The following is a 22,881-nucleotide window of genomic DNA, read 5'->3' as shown; positions in this document are numbered from 1 at the left end:
AATAAATTAGATCTATGCATATTTTTATTTATTTATTTATTTTTTGCCATGCAGCCAATAAAGAACATTGTCTGCCAGGAAAGCTGTTTTACATTTTATATCAAATGTGAAACTCACCCTTGTTTCAGCACCTCTGTCTTTTAATTAAATTTATAACTCTCCTGCAGTCTCACATAGAGAAAAGGAAGTCACAATTTCTGTCAGTCCCAGCCACATTGTAAGCAAGATGTGAACTGTCTCTTTTCATCTAGCCTCTTTATAGTGCAAATGAATCATATTTTTAAAAGTGTGTAGGTCATCAGCAGTTTTTTTTCTTAATTTTCTGGAAACTGTCAATTAAAATACAGTATGTGCTAAACTATGGGTATTTCAGCTATCAAATTGTTTAAAAATATTGTTTACTTGCGATAGAAAGAGAAGAAAGAAATACAGTTTTGTGATTGCTCACTGACACTGTTGAATCAGATAAACTTTCATTTAAATTAATTACATATTGAATTTCTTTGGGACTGTACCTTTGAAAAAGACTATTTTGTGGTCCCCAGGCCTCTCATATACAGCATCCACGCTGTCAAGATTGGCTGGTAGGCCCCTCCAGAAGCGATGGAGCTGAGCAGGACGCAGAGACACCAGGTGCTTCTCTCGTGTTAGGCGCCAAAAGTACTTTCCTATGAGGCACAGGACAAAGGAAGATCACCGACATTCAGGATGCTGATCTGTACATCACTCTGGTGGTCATTATTATTTGTTATTTTTTATGCATTCCCTAAGAAGGGAACTCTCAAACTTGCAACAAGGCAAAAGTAAATGAATATGATGAGGAATGAGGAAATACATGGTTCATGTTGCCATCAGCATATTTGTTTAAAGAGCTCATCAACAGCAACAGGCACTATATTATTATAAGTATATCTATCTTAACAAAAAAGTATGGACTGTTGTCAGACAATACCCGCACACTGTCTTCACTTACTCAATAAAGATATTTGAATATTTACAACATTTCAGGTATGAAGAAGGTTGTTGACTGAAACGACACCTGCACACTGTCTTCACTTGCTCAATTTATTGAGCAAGTATTTTAAGTATTTTAATATATATATTAAAATACCTTTATTGAGCAAGTGAAGACAATGTGCAGGTGTCTTTTCCTCTTTTTAGGATGTGGCTACTCCACCAAAGCAACTGCTACAAAGACTACAAAGGTGTGCAAGAGATTTTTGATGATGTCAGACCAATACACAAAATATAACAGGCTGAGTCATGTGTCACAAGGATCACTCCTGGTTTAAGTGGTTAAACAATTGTGGCAGGCAGACACCATCCCATATGTTTTAGACCTGGAAGCAAAAGCTAAATCTTCAATTCATCAATTCAAATGTCTGAAAAACATTCAAAAGGTCATCTCATCTTGTCATCTCTTCTATGTTATATAATAGCTTTATAATAGATTAAACAGGTTAAAAAAGGTTTATAAAAATGCCAGTTAAAGTTCAGCATACTTTGCTAACGCTGCTGCTGAAGGTATGCGAGTCTGTTTCTTGTTTCTGTTGTCAGTGGTAGGCTTTGGGGTCATTCCTCCAGAGGGCAAGCATGAAAGTCTGATGTAATTTTTGGACTGCAGTCTCTCAGCAGGGTTCAACTGGCTCAGTTGGGTGTCTACAGCTACCCCTATCTCCTCTTCAACCTCTTTCCTTTTCTCTCTGCTTTTTTAATTTGCTCCTCTTCCTCTAACATCAGTTCATTTAGCTAATTTCTTCTTATTTTTCCCAACAGCTCTGGAGCTTTGCATCTGTCTTTCACCCTTTGTGCTTCTGTACCTTTGAAAAAGAAGGCCTCCCCTCGTATCTGGGCCACTGCATCAAAGTGACTGGTGCATCTGTCTGGGGCATCTCGCGCCAGCCTGAGAGAGATGTGAAGAAAAAAGGAGGAGAGAAGATTGTAAGAATTGTGAAAAAAGAGCCTCTTATGTAAAACCGGACATTTATAACACTATAAATGTTTAAAGATCACAGACAATGTTGTTTCTGTATGCCGATGACTTACCCATCATCAAAAAATGATTTATTACATACAGAATTTATACAAGTGAAGAAAAGTTTATTTGTGGCAAAATCTGTTAATACTTTGTTTGCTTTAAATGACATAATCCATTTCAAGATCTTTTTATGCATCCAAATTTTGTTCACATTTTTCCTGTCATCCTCTGTGCATGAGTCTATGAAACCCGGCTAAACAAAAGAGAAGATGCTATCAGGCTAACACGGTGAGGTCCCTTGGTGCATTTATCCCCGGGGTTTATAAGTGATATAAAGCACTGACGTGGCCGGCCTGCTAATGATGAAGCCATTAGCATCACAGGACTAAGAGTGGGAGCTCGCCAGGCCTTATATTACCAACAAAGGTCTCTATTCAGAGCTCTGTTAACACTACACCACTGCCTAGTGGTCAGTATTGGCTCCCTTGTCAAGCCTAATCCAGCTTTTTCACACATTTTGACCCGACTGAGTCAGAGGGAAATGATTAAGGAAGCCAGTCAAGGTTTGAAACTGGGGAGCAAAAGATGGTTAAATATCCCACCAAGGCTAAGCTGTAGCTCAGACATGCTTCTTAACATTTCCTTGTTGTTTACTGTTGTGTATGTGTGTGTGATCATGTGTGCGTTTTGTGAAATTATTTTGAATTGCAGACCTTCAGAATGAAGACATTTTTGTGTTTGGTTGTACCTCTCGGGGGCTACTCCAAGGTTAGGGCTTGGTGGTTTGGGGGTGTGTGTGATACTTAAATGGACAAAATTAAGTCTAATTATCCTTGATAATCTGAAAAAATAAGGCTGATAGCTGCTCAACGTGCTTTAGGGAATCATTTAATTAGACGGGCTGGCTCCAAAGCTCACTCTCAGCCTCTCGGCTAATTTGCTACGTTGGCACCTCATGACTTCATAACAAGTTCCAAAAACTTGTTTTATATTCAGTAAACGTCGAGTATTCCTGCATGGATTCATTACATTGTTTCTCGGCAGAAATGAGAAAAAAGTTACCAAATTAAAAAACAATCACTATACATTTACAAATTCTGATGTACAGAGAGCCATCAGAAAAATAGAAATCTCTCAATAATGAGATCCAATTTAGTAACTGCAATAAATACTACTTTTGTGAGGCCTATTAAGAGTATGGTATTCTTATGGATGTCTCTGCCGCCATTTTTATGGCTGTGTAAACATGCCTAGTAAAAGGATTTATATCAACTTAAAACATGAAAGTGTAGTGTAGATTAAAAGGTTTATGTGATCTTGCAGAAGTTTATGTACATGAGCACCTTTGCCAACTGAAACCATAAGACACATAGCATTTGTCCTAATGAGATGTGTCCTGAGTCAGTTGCAGAGCAAGCATCATTTTTGGAACCAAAATTGCACTGTGCTACCCGATTCTCTCCTCTCGGCTGCACTCCTCTGGCCATTACAGCCCAGGCAGTGCTATGTTGAATAGGATTACAGAATGAGTGAAGGCTGGAAAACATCTGCTGTCACCGGGCAAAATTGCAACTTTGGTGTAGCAAGGTCACTGCATTTGATCTTGGTAAAAAAGTAGAGTCCTGTATGTTCGAGAGGCAAGAATTGAAAGCAATATAGACTGAGGGACTGTTGACAGAAGATGAATCATTTATATGCTGCATAGTACTATAAGAATAGGCCTCTTTTTGTGAATGATACAGAATATCTTGAAATCTTCTACTTACAGGAGAGTGGATCTGTTTTCAGGGAGGTCCAGCAGGACAGGAGGTTCAGCTGTCTGGGAGGGGTTGCCTGGTCGATTTGTGTGGGAGACTGAGTCTCGGACACCTGGGATGAGGTCACAGGTCAACTCAAATTGATGTAAATTATGTGATAACATTCTGCTGATCATTAATTGCTTGCAATTTTCTTTATTATTCCTTATTGTACACTGTGTATCGATTTGATTTATTTACACACTTCACTTGACTTTACTCCACTTCAGTTCACTTCAGTTTGATTAAATTAATATTCCCTCTCTGATTGTCCTATTCTCATCTTCATGTTCATCACTCTCTGCTCTCACATCGCCATTTCCTATATCCGGGAGTGGTGTGATAAGGTCACATGCCATAACAAAGTCCAATTAACTCCATTCATATTTTCATTAAATCAATAACCTTGCTCTACAGAGCTCATCAATTGCTGCTTCCTGTATGATAAGGCTTTTGCGCCTTCAATCTGCCAGGCTGACACCAGAAAACTAGGGCTTCCACCACTGCACCTGCACCATGTTCATAATGTGGTAACAAAGGTTTTTATTGCAATAACAGATTGCAAATGTTGCACTGATGGAACGGTATGTTCAGGTTTATATGACACAGGTTTAGTTCAGTGCAGTGCAGAAAACTGGAGAACAGTCACTTAGGAAATACATGGAAAAGCTGACTGTAAAATAATTTTCAACAATGGCCTGCCATAAATGTCAAACATGCTGTCACTTCCATTTATAAGGCGCCCTTCATACTCTGCTACTTAGTTTCTTTTTTTGACAGCATCTTCCCCAGCACTAATCAGCTACCAAAATACCATATTTCATCTGTGTGCTTTTTGTAACACTCAAGGCAGATTTATTAATGGGTACTCTGATGGAAATTAATGTACTCCGCTGTCCCACTTTCTCTTTCACACAACAGACATATAGAAAGTTGACTACATGTTCCTTTGTACCATAGAGCTGCCAGACGCGGACTTTGTCTTCATAGGGTAGGTCGTATTTCAGAGGGTCTCCTACAGGACCCTGGTAGTACGGCCTCATGATAGACTCTATGGCTGAGGTATGGACCAGGCCGATAGCATGACCAAACTCATGGACTGCAACAGCAAACAGATCCATCCCATGAGAGTCTGAAGGAGACAGAGAGAAAGAAAGATAATTACATAAAATAAAAGTTGACAGACTGCATCATGGTGGAAAACCTGGGTGCTGTCTGGGTTTATTGTGGACACTGCTCATCGCTGGTGTTGTAGGTTAACATGAGTTACTTTAGTTACTTGTTAGTGTGGGTTACTATAGAGTTACTATAGTGGTAATAAGAGAGAAGGTTACAGAAGCTAGCTTGTGACCACAGGGTTGCAGGTTCAATCCCTTGGACCTCGGACTTAGACTGTGGTTGTACTGGGCAGCTTCCAGGTATGAATGTGTAACTGTGTGAATGTGATCAAGGCATTCCTGAAAAAGAGATCATTGAAATTCCTCTGAATAAATAAAGGTAAGAACAAAACAAATAAAAAAAAACAAAAACAAACAAAAACAAAGCACCCATAATTTAGTAGATTATAGAGCTAACTTATAGACCACTAAGGTATATGTTCTGCTGTTCTTGATTCCAGAGATCACATAGTTTAGACACAGTGTTAGAGAGTAAGGTGTTACTTTTTGCAACTAAACAATGAAACTAAAAATCATAATGATACACTGAATTAACCAGATACCGGCTACTCTATAGTTTTTCGAAATGTGACAAACATTTTTAGCACACAGAATCATACTAGGTCATGAGCAATTCTTCTTTGGAAAGAAGGGGCAACAGTCACCAATGTGACCTTTCTGCTATACTGTCTGTGTCCTAAATTGACCCACTCAAACCCGTGCTCAGGTATCCTATTTCATCACTCATCTGCTTACTGTGCAAATTAAGAGGCATGACAGACAGCTCAGGAGGCTTTGAGGGCTGTTAGGAGTGTGGTGTAGTGAGATAACTATGGTAATACTGCCTGAGTCCCTGGGTTGCCAATCAAAACCTGAGTGTGGAAAGACACCTAAAGAGGCTGCAGGCTATTAAAGCACCTTTCCCTCAATGTTCAGCTAAAAAAAGAAAAGAAAAAGCCTCCAAAACTCCTTGTCTGGCTCTGCGAAGCAAGACAAAACCTGGGGCTTGGAGATTTAGATTTGCAAAAATATGGAGAGCTAGCATGTCAAGCCAAGCTAGCTTAGGGTTCCTTGGTGGCTAAGCTCAAGTCTGCATTTGGTTAACCTTAGGTTGGCCTCGGCTTGGGACATGCACTTGTGCTTACAGTACCCACCTGGGGTATTCAGAAGGCAAATGCCAACTCTAATCTACAGGAGCACATGGTGCAGAGAGGAAAGGTGAACAAAAGGAAGGAAAGAGAGAGAGAATAGGGACTCAGAACAGAGTATGTACCATGTCATCATATTTACGGTCCATGTGAGGCTGACAGAATAGACCTAATGCCTGCGGACAAAGTTGGAGTGGAGAGAATTGGATGAATGGACCAGATTCATTTAGGAAGGCAGAAATAGACAGAGAGACAGAGAGGACTTTGTGTAACAGACAATTGAATTCTAATTTTTATTTTGGGGTTGAATCTTTGTTCTGTTGGCTTCACCAGTGAGTCATTAACTAGCCCTTCATTAAAATAATGCTTTCATTGCCTGATGCTGAGGATAAGAATTAAGGGCTACATTCACTAGACCTCTAAACTCTTCCTGTCTGCCATTTATTCAGTCCTCAAAAAACTGGGATCACAGGACTCAGAGGAGCTTTGAAATAATTATGTTTGGCTACCTCAAAAACATCACACATCCCTTCCTGGATGCCCTGAAGTTTGCCTACAGGGCCAGCATATTTATGGACATAGCAGTCAACAGTCTTGAGTAACTTTGACAGCCTGGGAACTTATACAAGGATGAACCTTATATCTGCATTTAACACCTTCATTCCAAAGCTCCTGGTCTCCTGGATCGTGCCAACTGTATGCAAATCCTAAAGTTTCGCTTGAAGCTTGAAGTATTCTCTACACAAAAGTTTATATAGTCTGTAATACAGAGAATCAAATTGTCAATGTCCTCCTCATGTGGCCTACAAAGCACTTCCCAGTCTGTGGTTTCAAAGCAGACCCTCAGCTCCTCCTGACCAAAACATCACAATTAACTTTCATGAACTGAAAATACACTGAAAGAATGACATTAACGCCTACACCTATACTCTGTGAATCCGAAGTTACGGCATGGTTACGTTACCTAACCAACGTTGTTGCTGTGGTAGCAACTTGTCAATCACAATGTAGCTACGCCCTAAAGCATATCCTGCTTTACAGTCTACTTTACTCGGGGGCCATAATTTACAAAATGAACATCATGATGTATTGAAGAAGACTTGAGACTTGCAATTGAGATCATAAACTCATTAGGAAACTGTTGAGGTAATAAATCAAGTGAGAAGTAGGGTTATTTTCTCATAGACTTCCATTCAAACGGACTTCTTTTTGGAGCCAGTGAAGTCGCCCCCTGCTGGCCATTAGAGAGAATGCAGGTTTAAGTCACTTCTGCATTGGCTTCACTTTACCCCTTTGATTTGCATACAGTAGATCCAATGTTATATTTTCCCTGGCGTGGCATTAAACATACAGGGTGAAGGTGGGGAGAGTGGAAGACATAGAAGCATAGTTAAAGTTTCCGGAGATGAGGAGGAGGGACTGTGGGTGCAAAGTCTTCAGCTGTGATACGACAGTATGTATGTGCGAGAACTCCTTCGGCAGGTAATAAGGCCGAATGCTAACAGCTAGCAGCTCAATGTCCCTTGTGTAGTGTTGTTCTTTAACACTGATGTGCCCAGGGTTGCATCATCTACCATTCACAAACATCACTATTCTCCAATCCTTCCTCTTACCACTCTCCCTCGCTCTCCTGTCCACTCTCACGAGTCGAAAACTACCCAGGGTTACTAATGAGTCCGAAGTGAGTTCATTCAGCCAAATCTCTGTGAAGCACATGATGCTACACTCCTGATACTCCCTCTGTAGGCTGGTCAGCACCATTAGCTCCTCCATCTTATTTGGGAGAGATCTCACGTTCCCCATAATAACAGATGGTAGACTTGGTTTTTACTGTCTTTTCCTTTCTCTGCACTTTGCTCCAGCTCTGCATCCCCTCTTCCTTCTCCTTATTTCCGTAGGGTTCTCCAGTTTCTGCAGTTTCTCCACAGAGAGTATCCTTGTGTGGTGCAGCGCTAACAGTTGTTCCCAGTTGTAGACAATAGAGCCTCGGTTGAATGGGTCTCCCGATGCAGTTGTAAGTAGTCAAAAAAGCAAAAGGCAAAACGCTAATCTCACCAATTGCACATCCATAGTTGCACATGGACGAAGGAGATTAGTGTAGAAAAGAACACAAAAATACACTAAAAAACACAGAAAGGAGGCCAGAACTGCAATAACAGGCTGCCGCTCGCACAGCGCCGGAAGTGAAGGTCAGTGAAATTGTTTTTCTTTTTCTAACCTGTCCATGGTCAGATAGTGCGATAATATAGTAATCATAAACTGTCCACTTCACTTATCATTGTATTCTTTATCAGTGTTTCTTCTCTCTAGCAGAGTTCCAATCCTCACAGTGACATAAACAGTATGCATGTATGCAAGCATGCATGCATGCACACCACATGCAAGAACACACAAGGAGAGAGCTGAATGCCATGAAAAATTCACCTGTTTAATGACGCTTTTGTTTCAGTCAGGGTAATCAGTATGCAGAAGCAGGTTGCTGGTGGACTGATAATTAATAGAAGCAATCTACTGCCTGTCAAAGCAAAAACAGCACTTCCAGACCTCCACTTATTTGATCTCACCGAGATTCTGCCTCTTGCGAGTCGCGACTAATGGATGCCAGAACTATCAATCACACAGCAGGGATGAACCGGTCCGCTAAGTGTGGTGCTTAATATTCCACTATTCAGCATCATCATACACATTAGGAGATGGCCTTAGTGTACCCAGATTCAGAGTCCCGCTGAGAACAATGCACCGGGAGATGGGGGAAGGGAATTAGCAAAGGCAATTACTCAGCTATGGATTTGTCTGATAAGGTTAATTTTTTCTAAGGATGATTACAGAGCTCTACAATCTGCTGAAGCACAAACATTCACTTTTTACCTTCTGGTCTGACCTACCAGGTTTACATCTTCTCAAGGGATTAGCATGCTTTTGAAAAAGTTGCTAAGAACAACAATTTATGAATCTGATACCTTTGTGGGAGCAGAGCTAAGCCAGGCAGGGCTTAACATCTGCTGTCTTACAAGCAGAACAACATGCAGAGACAGTGATACTGACATCAGCTAAACAATGCCTTAGAGACAAGCTGATGATGCTGGAGGAGGATGTTTTGAGATAGCAGCGAGGTGAGGCTGGCAGAGTGTGACTTTAAGAAATGAAGAGTTGTTTAATTAACTTTCCTCAGTGCGTCAGTCTATAGCAGCCAACAGCCAAACAAAACATAAGGTTAGCTGAACTTCAGAACCAGATCACAGGAGAAGAGACATCTACCTGGTCTGTGGCTAGGAGTATCTTCAGGGAGCTGATTAGTCAAGTAAAACCCTTCTAAAGACATTTGAGATGAGTTTTTTCTTCAGAAGATTTAACAGTTAAAAATAGCCGTCTGTGTGCTTGCTTTACAGATGAAAAGGTTTGATGCACTGGATGCGAATTTCACCCTTGAGGGGATTTACCACAGTGGAGGAAAGAAGTATCCTTGAAAACAGGAATGTCTAACAAGGTATAATGATTCACAGAATCCATCCATATTTTTACTTTCTTCCACATTGAAGGCCATTTCACTGTACTAACACAACAGCTGCCATCACCCTTGAGTCTGACTGAATTATTTATGGCTTGAAAAATTAATCTGTTTTACTTAGATAGTTTTACAATGTGATATTAATTATGTGCAGTTGCCCTTTTTACACGTCTCAGGGACTTCTTATTTGTTATTGTCTGCTGTTTTGTCTGTATTGTGTTGTTTGTGTTATGCTTTTTTGTAGCTTGATTCCGGAGAGGAATTACATTTAGTTCACTTGTATATAAATGAATGACAAACTGGAACTGAAACTGTAAAAACTACTTAGATTATCTGCTTCAGTACAAATATCTTTGATACAATTCCTTAACTTTAGCTCAGTGGTTGTTAGAACCTGGGAAGAACTGTCTTTTGGAAAGCTCTCTGATGAAAAAAACAACTACTATGACAAAGAAAGACTACAGTCATATAGACACATCTGACCCCTTTCTCCTTTACTGCCCTGCTGCCATTAACCAGACATACATTTATGCAGCTGCTGTTGCTGGCCCCCCATTGCCCCATACACACATTCACACACACACACACACACACACTCAGGCTACGATGTCATCTGCTTGCCCTGCCACTGCTGCGGCCTGGTGGGAGGTCTAATTGGAGCAGATTGAGCTGCTGTCCTTTAGCATATGGTTCACAGCCCTGACAGTGCAAAACAAAGGAGGGAGACCCACGCAGGTTCTGGCCCCATCACAGACTCACCAGCTGTGATAGTCAGCCTCACACACACTCACTGTAAGCTCTATCCCTCAGGCCTCAGGCTGAAGTTCAGTCTGAAACATGCAGTCAGTGGGGCACTATATCTTTCCATAGACCTCTCATGTGGACAATGGCTCAACAAAATCAATTTTCTTTTTAAAAAAATAATAGTTATTAAAGTAAGAAGGAAGGAAGGAAGCAGACAAGTGCATAAGAAATACCAGGAACAATGAGAAAGTAATGCAACAAACAAGAAAGTGCTAAAAGGTTCAAGGGACTCAAGTGTTCGGGTAAAAATGTGGAGACGCTTCACAAGTTTGCCTGTCAAACGTACGTGTCATGACAAGCAAATAACCGCGTGCACACAAAATGACAAGGTTAAGTGGTGAAACAGTTCTGAGCTCCACATATTATAGAGAGCCAAAGTGGAACTGGAACTTCCTAAAAGAAAGCCTTACTCAAAATCAGATTGACATTAGTAATAATGTAATAAACTAAAAATCCATCCTTGAGCATATGTAATCAACAGTATGTCATGCCATTATTATTATTGTTTATTTAACAAGAACAATGCACAGTACATTTACTGCACCGGATATAGCTAATAGCTCTTTTTAGTTGATGCAGTAAACAAATGAGATCCTAACACTTGCACCTAGTTGAGTAAAGCACAATTGCAAGATTATATTTTCCATACATATTCCTTGAGATAATATTTTTCAAAAAATGAAATACAGAAAGTACTATAATTTAACAATGGACACAAAATATGAATTATACAAACTGATGGGAATAGCCCATAAATGGCAACTTTTTCTGAATGAGGTAACTTTTAAGTGTTTATGTGTGATATAACCCTGTAAATCACACAGTATATAGGCCTATTGTCACTGTGTCTGTGTGGCAAAATCACTCATATTGTCACTGCAGCTGCTTCATTACATGCTGCTTGCTTACAGATTTCTCCCTCTGTTTTGCTCCCAGCTTTAGAAAAGGTATTCATGTCAGGTTTTGTCACAAATTCATCTTTCATCCAGGAATTACTGTATTTGGGATGTCTGGGCATGAGGTGAGAAAGAGGTTTAGTTAGAAATAGGTATAGGCTGCCAAGGGGTGCAATGCAATGTTTCTCCTGGAAGGAAAAAGGCTTCACTTGGAATCAGAAGAGGAGTAATGGCATCCTCATATATCACATACTTTTGGCACCCCTTCATCTCCAGGCTTCAGGGACTTCTCAGCAAATCATGGTATACAGAATGGCAATAACAATCACTCTTGCACTGCTTGGGTATTTGCAATTCTATAGAAACCAAGACAAAATACAGACATTATTACCCACAAGTATAAAAAAAGTTGACTTCTTTTCTTTAGCAATATTTCACTGGAACAACGGATGGAGCACATGAGCCCACAATAACGGATCTGTGATTAAAACTGAACCTTTGGCTTCACCACAAAATATTTGCTGCTTTCTGCCACAGAGTCAGCTTTTTAAAAACCACACACCATCTCGAAACACACGTTCACCACAAAGGTCCATGTTGTCTTACAACAAGCGTAGTGTCCAAATTCCTTCCAAGAAACCACAACTTATTTTACCTGACTAGGGATGTGGGCTACATTTTTTAAATTCACAACACTTCACAAGATTCAGTTTGGGAGAATTTAGTGAAAAGAACCAGCAATAAGGCCTTAGTACTGCCTACTGCTTCAGTATGCTTCATACTAAGTGCTTGTCTAATTGTCTAATGATGCCTGAAACCCCCTCTCTCCACAGCTTTCCAACGCCAGAATTATGGAGGCCACGTTAAACAATTTCAGTAGCTTTCCCAAGCTGACGATTCGTCATGCACAACCACTTCACTCAGCAATTAGCTAGAAGGGTGCTGGTGACAAAGTAGGCAGGATGTCAAGCTCTCTTTTCTCATGTTTTCACACAACTGAATGCCTTTGAGGAGAAAATGACCAAATGTGTCTGTTTTCCTCATTTTTAGTCAAGAGTGCAGGGACACGCAAAACACAATTCTTGGAGAGAGATCAGGAAGGCAGTGTGACGAAGCCAAGAAGAGGCTATGAGGACAGGCTTTTCAGCCCCACTTTGAGTGTGATCTTTTCACAGGTATAGACTTTTGCTTTTAGATGTAGTTGGCCAAAATTTCACATTAGTTCATCTCAAGCACATGTAATCCTCTCCGTCCCCTGTAGGAGATAAAGCAACAATGAGCTCCCTCCGTCCTCGGCACCATGTTAAACCCTCCCCCAAGTCAGGTTTATCTTGGCTAGCTTGTCTGTCACAGCTCTGTGCCAGGTCATTTTTGGTCTTCCATGGGTCTTTTTGCCTGGAGGAGTCCATCTCAGTGCAAACCTTAGGAAATTTTCAAGCATACTTAACCTTACAGTGTCTCCACCTACCTGTACCTGAACTCAAATGATAGTAAAATACTTTTGTGGCGCTATAGTATGAGGTGAAACCTATAACCTGAAATTTTAATACGTTACTGTAAAAACACGTTTGCTCATTTGTGTGTCAGTTCAAAATCATATATATCACATGCCAATATGCTCTTTAGCTTTGCGCTACACTAACTTATTCATAATAGGTTTTTTTTTTTTACATTGTATGTCGTCGTCGTCCATTTGTTGTTTCTATATGTATATAGATATCTATATCCTGTACTACTTCTCTTCTTATCATGGTTCCCTCTTTCATCATGTCCATCCATCTTTCAAAAAGAAGGGACTGCAACTGATATGTTTTTTTTTGCACCAGAGTGAAGAAAACCAACAAAGGCTCTGGAATTCACAATCACATAAGAAAACGAGGACACACACAGTAAAGCAGAAGTCTGAAGAGGAGGCAGTTGAATGATGACACTGCAGTGAGGATAGATATTGTACTGTGAGGGACGGAATGTACAGTATGAAAGAGTGAAAGAATGAATCAGTGAATGTAAGTGAGTAACTATCTGAGCCTAAACAGCAGAGGACTGTGTTGTGTTCTCCAGAGCTGTCTAAGGATGAGGGATAATTCTAATATAAGCTTGTCTATTTCTGATCAGCAGAGCTGATTGAATTCCATTTAGAGCCGCTGTCATCCTGTCCTCATTTCAAACTCGTAGATCTCCCTCAGTGGGCAATCAGGCTCTTTGAAAACTGTTTGATGAAAGAAATTTGACCAGATCACTCAGGATAACACTGCATAAACCAATCTATTAGCCCACACAGCTCAAAGCAAAAACACACTGGGTGAATGTGTTTCACTGGAATGGGCCAAACACAGCCTATAATAAAGACAGACTTAATAATGATACAGTAGAGATAATAATGAATCTAGCTTAGGTTAATAATCCATCTTGATAGTGTTACCAATGCAGATAGTTTTGATTTATTTAACAGGGTTAATGGGATCTCCACAATGGATGTCTGACTTAATGCACTGGAGGTTAAAGGAACTTCATGTGTGGTGCATAAAAATATATTTAAATCTCAACAACTGGGCTACAACTAATGACTGCTGATTAATCTATCAATTATGTTTTTCAATAGTTAATTTCCATCAATTGTATAGTGACTGAAATGCAAAATAAATCATAAGTTCTGATAGGCCACAATGACATCTTCAAATTCATCAATCAACTAATCATTTCTTCATAACTCAACACGAACTTTGCTTTAAAAACTGTGCACACATCTTGCTACAACATTTTTAACTGCAATGTCGAAATTATAGGATGTCAGCATGCACACAACATGGCAATTAGTTGAATCTCAAAGGTCTAAAGCAATTAAGGCTGTACTTCCAACAGTATTACCCAGGATCACCCCTGTTTTAAGACAGACCTAAATAGCCTTAGACTGTAATGCATTAATTAAAAGCAAATTAAATTCTCTTTTAAAGAATATAGAAAGAGCTGGATCATAAAATCTATGTAAGTCTCTGCTGCTGGCACCACATGGATGTTACACATTTAGACAAACACACAGGGACTTGTGGTTTACAAGCAGATTGAAACTTTCCTCACCTGGTGACCTGAAGGTCCAGGCTTCGTCATCATCAAAGTGTGTATCACCAGCTGTAAACCTCTCGCCGGGGAAAAATGCGTGCGCCACGGTGCCCCCTGGTCCATCAAATGGATATCCATCATTGTGGTCGGCCTTAGTGAAGTCGATCTGAATGTCTGCATCACTTCCTGCCACCTCGTGGAAGTTAAGCGGTGCGATGTCGCTCCAGACCTTCAAAGCGTAGTACATCAGGGCGCGAACAGTGTCCCTGCCCAATAAGGCCGAATCCTTAGGGAAGGTTCTCACTCTGAGAGAGAAGAAGCAGAGAAGGAATATATTAAATACAAGAAAGAGTAAGAACATGGGTGAGTTGAGAGGACAAGATAAGAGATGATAGAAGAAGTGGCTGATGAGAGGGAGCTGGATGGGAGACTTGACAGAAGAACAAAGTAAAAGTGCAAGACAAGAGACCTGAGCTGGACAAAAACAGAAGAGACAGAGGAGATCATGATGGACAATAGACAAGACAAGAAGAAAAGGAAAATTACAAGGAAAGGGTAGGAGAGGTAAAATCCGTGGGAGGAGACAAGAAAAGAGGAGGATGTCAAGTGTGAGGTGACACATCAGAGACGAACATGAAGACAGACAAGAGACATAAAAGGTAAAAGTGTGGGAAAGAAGGTGCAAAAAGCAAACAGGAGGGGTTGGTATATAGCAGATGCTGTAGAATAACAGGATGGAAAGATAATTCTGAATTGCACAAAAGCATAAAGGTCAGATACACAATGTTTACCACTGTGCCAATCTTGCAAGAAAACAAAAATTTGTTTATTTTATTTGAGTCCATCAGTTTTTGAATTTCATGGTGAGATGCACCTGCTTCTCACATATATTGATAATAAGATGAGAATACAATGTGCAATGAAAAGATTATGGCGTTGTTTTTTAAGAATCATCTCACCAGCTTTTCACTGTTTCCCTGCATACCTTCTTATTTTTACCATCTACAGCTACAGTAGAAGCAAGACATGAGTAAACAGAAAACCATTCAGACATCATTTCCCTGTCCTTATACATTCTGCTGTTCTCTGTCTCATTCCCTTTCTTTTCTCTTCACCCCATCAGTCTCTGCCTCCTCCTTCTACTCTGCTTCTACATGAAGCACTCGCCTTCTTTCACCCCACAGGAGCACTTTGTCTAAATACAAGAAGGGATCTGGCCATTGATGGCTGCTGTAGGACACAGGAAAGATAAATAACTCTGAAATTTAATCAGAGTATTCATCAGTAAGAAGCATGGCTCTTAACTAAGAGTACCTCCCAGTTATACCCTCCCACTAACATCCCATACATTGTATCTCCTAACATGTTGTAGGCGTTCAATGTTGTGTATATGACTATGGTGCACTCCATGTATTCTTATAGTCATTTCTTTCTCTCATTTATGCAAGCCCTGCGTAAGTGGCTCATAGCTAAGGACAGCATCCATTAGCTGGATTTTATTGACAATTTTTACCCGTTTTTTTGAAGTGCTCTGAAGTGCATCAAATGAGACAAAACTATATCACAATCAAAAAGGAGCACAAACATGGATATTGATTCAGATATTGTTAGACCACATAGATAGACCACAGGACTAGTTCAAGCCAACGAGGCCAGATGTCCTACACAAAACTGAATTCCACAAGAAAGGCATGGAGTATTTTTTGGTCTTTGAAACTGAAGGCTGAAGGACAATGGACAACAAATGTGTTCACAGGTAAGCAAGCATTGGTATTCTGGTGAAAGACAATCTCAAAAGAACACACATTCTTGCACCTACCCGCACCAAAACAAAATCTGTTAAAAAATCTGTTAAACTGTCTGCATTGCTCACTGATGTTGTAATTTGCCTGGAAGGGGCAATGAAAGTGAGAAAAAAGGCTAAATCTGGATGATATCATGAAATGATGTTCTGTAAGCAAAAAGGACAGTAAACAACAGCGGAAAGAGTTGAAGGTGAGTGCACTTAGAGCGAGGTGTCCCTCAGATGAGCTGATGAGATTTTTCAGTAAATCCTGGATAAACTGGTTTATGAATTAATTCTCTCTTACTGAAGGGACACCATCTTGTTTAGTATGGTTGGTGTTTTAATCCAAGTTTCCTTTTAATATTAATGCTCAGCACACAATTGTTAACTCAGTTTCAGCTGTAGAAAATTAAACCATATACAGTAAACTGGCACTTAGTGGAGTGGAAAGCAGGAGATCATAAACATTTAATATCACAAACTCTTTATCTTCAGATTGTCAACAGAAAATGACCCAGACTAGAACAGTCCAACTGGCCTAAATCCAGTGGTTCTCAAACTGGGGGGCTTGTCCCCCTCAGTGGGCAACATGCCATTACAGGGGATGTAATCTAAAGTCGAATGAATCTGGTTCAGTAAAGAAAAATAACCAAAGAAGACGGCTCTTCTCAGCTAACAAGCTATCAAGATTGAGTGAATATTTTGCAGTTTCCAAATGGACACAAATGAGTCTTAAAGTCATAATCTTTGAGATTTTCATGAAATCAAAGGCAGTTTTTGATATTATTTATGGGTGGCACTTTTTCCAGCAATAACCATTTAATATATTTACATTCTGTAGTAGTATAGTAGTTTTCATTGCTAGTGGCGGAGTCCACCATTCCCGCGCTGGGTTGCCTACAAGGGTTTCACAGGAAACGATGCGTTACTGTTTGTACTTTTATCTCAGTTGTATCAGAGCTGTATTAAGTTCCTGCTAATGCAAACCAAACATATCTGACTGACACAGCAGTTCCTCTTCTGCCCCCAGAATCCTGGGACCTGTAGTATTAATCCACACTGTTACCACTGAATAATTCAAATCTTATGGATTATAACGTTGTCAAAATGTCAAATCACAATTGAAATGCTTGTCCTCCTTATGGTGCATATAAAAATCTCACTCCACAAAAATAGCACCACAAAAGCCTTATCCTTTTCATCAGCTTAGACAAGCTGCACCAGCTATGGGACTGTCAAACTCAGATTGTGCCAATCATGGTAAACATTTAGGTCACAAATAAGTTCAGAGACTGAAGTTCTGTCACTACAAACAGTCGTATTCATAAAAAAAAAGCTTTGTGTCATTCCCATTCCTCTTTTGTTGAATCTGGCATCTTGAAAGCCGAGTTTCTGTCAAACAAATGATTTGTTTGACATTTGTTTCAATTCATACTCAAATTCTTTATAATTAAGGGCTCCTTGCTGAGCGTTGGTGACTCATCCCTCTGACTGAAGTTTCTCCCCCACAGGTTTTTGCTCTTTTACCAGCCTAGGATCTCCGATCATGGTAGTGGTGCATCGACAGTTCATCAAAGGTTCACTTATCTTTCTTGGTTCTTAATCTTTTTTTCTGTTTCCTGATGGATGGTGAGCTTGCGGAGCTCTTTGTTGTGGTTTTAAGACCACTGGCATTGTTCATAAAAAATTCAAAAAAGATTTTTTCGTGAGTCTCACATCTACTTTCTTTTAATCACAACCTTTAGCTAGAGAGTATTGATACAGGATGATTCTTTGAAAAAAAAACCCCAGATGTCTTTCAATGGCATACCATTAAAACTAGATATGGTTAAGATATGGTTAACGATATCTTGACATGTTTTAAGATGAAATACTCTACTCTGAATAATAATTTGTGTCTAATATGTATGTCCACAAAAAAGTTCAATTACGTTGTTAAAATCCTTAAAATGACACATCCTCCTTCTCTGTCATTACAAATACATGCTACACACCCATTCACTCCCATGACCCCTACATACTTACATTTCACCTTGCTACATGACCTCCTCTGACACTGAAATTTGCCACCGGACATAAATCATGTGCTACAGATTCATCCAACTTACTTTACCTTGCCATGCTGTGTAATGGAATAATACTGGCAGTGTACCAGCTCAACTCAAGTGTTCCTGGCATGGCTTGGTGCAACTACTCCAAAAACAATGGAAAAACGCCACAGTATAACAAGAATTCTAGGAATATTGGGCTGCTCATAATATATATATATATATATATATATATATATATATATATATATATATATATATATATGCCATAATCTTAGTACTTAGTGATGTCAACATTTACATCTACTGTCAATTTCAAGCATTTCCCATTGTGATTCAGACTTCATTTGTTAATGACTGTACAAAGGACCACTGAGTCTCAGGTGCAGATCAATTGCTTGATTGTTTGTTCAGCACTCTGATCACTAAGACTGGCTCTGCTTACTTGTGCCAACCCTGACAGCTTGTCACAGGGGTTTGAAAGTAAATGCTTCCTCCACAAATGATTCAAACATTTATACGTTGTATTTCAGATGAGCAAGGCAAGATGGCTGTGTGTTTATGAGTAAAGTGTGTGTACAGTATATTTGTTTGTTAATTTCACCAGGTGACACTCACTGTTTTATTTCAGAACAACACACTGTGCATGTCCAATCTGCAGAGTAAACGATATAGGCAAGAAGTAGATAATGAAGGAGAAAAGAGCGTTAAAATTAGAAAACAGAGAGCTAACATGAGGGAGGGCGAGCAAAAGAGGAAGTAAAGAGTAGAAATAGACACTCTCTCCTAATGCAGAAATATTTCTGACATCTCCCTATGGCTTCATTTCTAACTTTAGTCGGGATCATGGAGTTTGTTCTCCTCTCCTTGAGAATGACAAGTTCCTTAAGTTTCAGCGTTTCTCCAGGCTACTACACTCAGAGGAAACAGTGATCACACAGACACATTTCCATCTCTGACAGAGTATCTGATGTCTCCTTTTCCTTACCCGCCAAAAATGTTCCTCATTACAAAATGACTTCTGTTGCAGATGTGTATAGTACAGAGGTGTGAGTATGAAAGAGAGAGAGAGAGAGTGAGAGAGAGAGACTACCCCCTTTATGCCAATGATACACAGGCCTAAGCAGGAGAGGAAAAAAAAAACTTTGTGAAAGCCCTTTCCTCCATATGCAGTTACATATATCAACTATAACACACGTTCCTTGCTTGTAGCAACTAAAGCAAGTTTTTATGGTTGTTTTTAAGCTCTCATAGCACTTGGTTAAGGTTTGGTTAAGATCAAAGTCTTGGTTAAATATTTTACAATAGTCCACACTGACCTGAAGTTCAAAACTCAACTTTAACTTTAACAAAACCACAATCTTGCCCAAGCCTAAATCTTTTGTTACCTAAACCTAACCATACAGGATACTTGGGGTAAAGATCCAGTGCTCCTGAGTTTTTTTGTTTTTTTTTTCTCCTTGCACTATTATTTATTTCTCTAGCACTTAGGCTCCAGAGAAATGCCTTTTCATTCTGGTACATATGTAAAATATATGGTTTGAATAACAATAAACTTGAACTTGAATATGATACTGTTTACAAAGAATTCACTATATGTGGGGAGGACAAAACTGGGATTTTGAGAGGTGAGAAGGGGCATGTCCCATGTTCCCATAGAAATACTTGCATTAATACTGTATGTCCATGAAACACATAAACCTGCACACAACTACATCCAGTGTATGGTGTTTATGGGGACCAGTAAGAAAACAGGTTTGCAACCCATCTTGCTTCCTGCACCAAAAATCAGGAAAAGGTGATTTAACAGACTTTGAAATTAGTCGGATAGACAGAAGGTTGATTAAGGCAGACTTCATTTTCTCGACCTCTAATTCCTTTGAACGATTTCCACCTTCATTTGACAAATGAGTAAGAGCAAACTAGGCTTAGGTAAATGTGTGTGTTTTGCACGCACACACACACACACACGCACACACACACACACACACACACACACACACACACACACACACACACACACACACACACACACACACACAATCTTCTATTCCATTTCACCTGTTTGACTTTTAATTTCCACGCACTTCTTATAGACCTTTCCACACGTGTACTGGAGAGTGATGATTAAGTTGAAGAGAGGCGGAGAGGAAAGGAGAGAGGGGGATGGAGAGATGAACAAAGAGAGGGAGAGAAAAAGATGAAGAAAACTCTAAGACTCTTTTGCTGTCCCCCGCCTTCAGCCTCTCAGCATGCTCTTACCTCCTGTGGTTCTGCTGCTCCACAGAGACATGAGCCGACATCAAATGTGACGCTAAAAAGTACATGCGCGTGCAAAATACATGGGCACGCACACGCACACACAAATAATATCCACCTCCTGTGCTCTGCTCCCCTCCGTAGACATAAGCTGATTACCCTGAAAATTGAAAGCTCACATGCCGATGGTGATTCATGCATTTGTAGATGCACACATGTAGAATCACAGAGCCACATACATGAAAATATTTCACTGACAGAGACACAGACTCATGCTGTGTATTACCAAAAACTCCACATACTTCTATACACATGAGCACATACACACGTTATGTCATTCAGGCTGAAGATGAAAGGCACTAAATTAAAAGGCTCTGCATGAATCTCCCCTCTCTCCACAAATCTCTCTCTCCCCTTTTTCAGTCTGCGTCTCCCTCTTCCCTCTTCCCTATTTGTCTGCCTATCCTGACTATTGCAGTCACCAACTCTGCAATGGTGTTGTGAAATCTAGAGAAAAATAGGATGGGTCTCTATAAGATAACACTCAATAACGGCGTTATAGTTATTCTTAAAGTTCCACCAAGCAATTTCACAGGTTGATGGCCTCAAATAGCAGCAGAGAGATGGATGCTGAGGGCTTCAATACTCTTATGTAGTATGATGTCAATAAACTCCTCTGTGTGGCTGAATCGTTTTGTGAATTGCTTCTCATACATATGTGGGAAACTCTGGGTGCATGCTTCCCTGGCTAGAAGTATTTCAACAACTGATTCGTGATGTTAGCTAATCCAATAATGTTATGTGATTATGGGTTTGTTTAAACTGCATGTAATAATTACAAATACTGCATAACATCACGTTTCCTATATGAATCCAACAGTCATAACTGTATCCCAGTATGGAGTACTGGGGGACAAGGAATGCTACAAAAAAATCCAGGTATGACCTATGGTGACTACTAAAAGAAAACTGAACTGAACTGAAACTGGAAAATGACTACAGTGGCTGTGACTCATGGCACATGTGGAGGGGAGCTGCAGGAGATTATGGGCTGCAAATCTAAGCCCAGTGTGGCAACCAGCACCTCTGCCTCTCTCCTGGACGAGCTTAACAACTTTTATGCCCACTTTGAAGCTCACAACATGGACCCAGTGACAGTGAAGTCGATCTACAGGTGACAGAGGCTAATGTGAGTAAAACTAATAAAAAGGGTTAAGGCTTGTTAAACTGCTGGCCCAGACAACATCCCTTCCTGTATCCTCAAGACATGCTACAGCTATCTCAGGTTTTTACTGACATCCTCTTCATTATCATCATTGAATATTGATTCTTTGTTTTCTGAAGATCTTTTTTATTACTGATCACAACTGTATTATATTTGATTTGTCGTTTAAACTGGCTTCCTTACTTTGCTGCCGTATAATTAGCTCTTGCATCCTTAACCAGCTTTTTGCTGCAAAGTTTTCTGCACTTTCCATTTTATCTCTGATGCACAGTGGTGTTGACTACTTGGTGCACTCTTTTAATGAACACTGCCTTTCAGCATTGGATATAGTGGCCCTTATTAAAACTAGATCAGCTCCTTTGATCAAGTGCTCCCCTTGGATAAATGCCAACATTCACTCTCTAAAGAGAGACTGTAGGAGAGTGGAGCGCCTATGGAATATCACCCGACTATATGTCCACTATCTTTATTTAAAAGAACTTTTAATGTCTTTCAATAATGTGGTAAAGGATGCCAGAGCTACTTACTTCTCTAATCTTATATTTAACATTTGGAGCAATCCTAAAGTTTTATCTGACACTATTAGTAATATTGTTACTCTTGCATCACCTGCTGTTCCGATTTTTTAACATAACATATATCTTTCTTTCTTTGTGGGCAAGATAAATGACATCAGGTCGAACATTTTCCCCTCACTTTCCCACCCTATCTTGTGCTCCTCTCATCCTACAATCCTGGAGAGGTTTTCTCCAATAACACTCCAAGATCTTACTCACTTGGTAAACCGTATGAAAACCTCCTCTTGCCCCCTTGACATCTTAACAACATCTCTGTTTAAAAATGTAATTGGCTCTATTGGTCCTGCTGTGCTCTCCATAATCAACAACCCTCTGTTACCTGGCCATGTCCCTGTTCAATTCAAACAAGCTATTATTCAACCACTTCTCAAAAATCTAATCTTGATCCATCTCTAACCCTAAATTACAGGCCCATCTCCTTGCTTTGCCTTTGTAGCCAAGATTTTAGAAAAAGCGGTTGCTAAGCAGCTCACAAATGCAATAGATGAACATAATATCTTTGATACATTTCAGTTTGGCTTCCGCCATATGCACTCAACAGAAACAGCTCTTCTGCGAGTGTCTAATGATTTCTTGATGTGTGGTGCCGCAGGAGAATGTTCGGTGTTGGATCTCAGTGCAGCTTTTGATACTGTGAA

At 39.9% G+C, this 22,881-nt stretch overlaps 1 protein-coding gene across 1 annotated transcript in view; it reads right to left on the bottom strand.

The window, feature by feature from the left end:
• LOC121885683 (matrix metalloproteinase-17-like) overlaps window positions 1-22,881 on the bottom strand; it is a 70,194-nt gene that overhangs the window by 9,900 nt on the left and 37,413 nt on the right. The window contains exons 4-8 of the mRNA XM_042395367.1: window positions 14,366-14,652; window positions 4,730-4,906; window positions 3,745-3,847; window positions 1,821-1,903; window positions 516-668 (exon numbers count right to left, since the gene is read on the bottom strand). Of these exons, the coding sequence (XP_042251301.1) occupies window positions 516-668; window positions 1,821-1,903; window positions 3,745-3,847; window positions 4,730-4,906; window positions 14,366-14,652 (803 nt within the window). The remainder of the gene's footprint in view (window positions 1-515; window positions 669-1,820; window positions 1,904-3,744; window positions 3,848-4,729; window positions 4,907-14,365; window positions 14,653-22,881) is intronic.

The sequence above is a fragment of the Thunnus maccoyii genome, chromosome 19, assembly GCF_910596095.1.
Source record: "Thunnus maccoyii chromosome 19, fThuMac1.1, whole genome shotgun sequence".
NCBI lineage: Eukaryota > Metazoa > Chordata > Actinopteri > Scombriformes > Scombridae > Thunnus > Thunnus maccoyii.
Note: the sequence above shows the minus strand (reverse complement) of the source record. Positions and strands in the feature narration are given on the sequence as shown.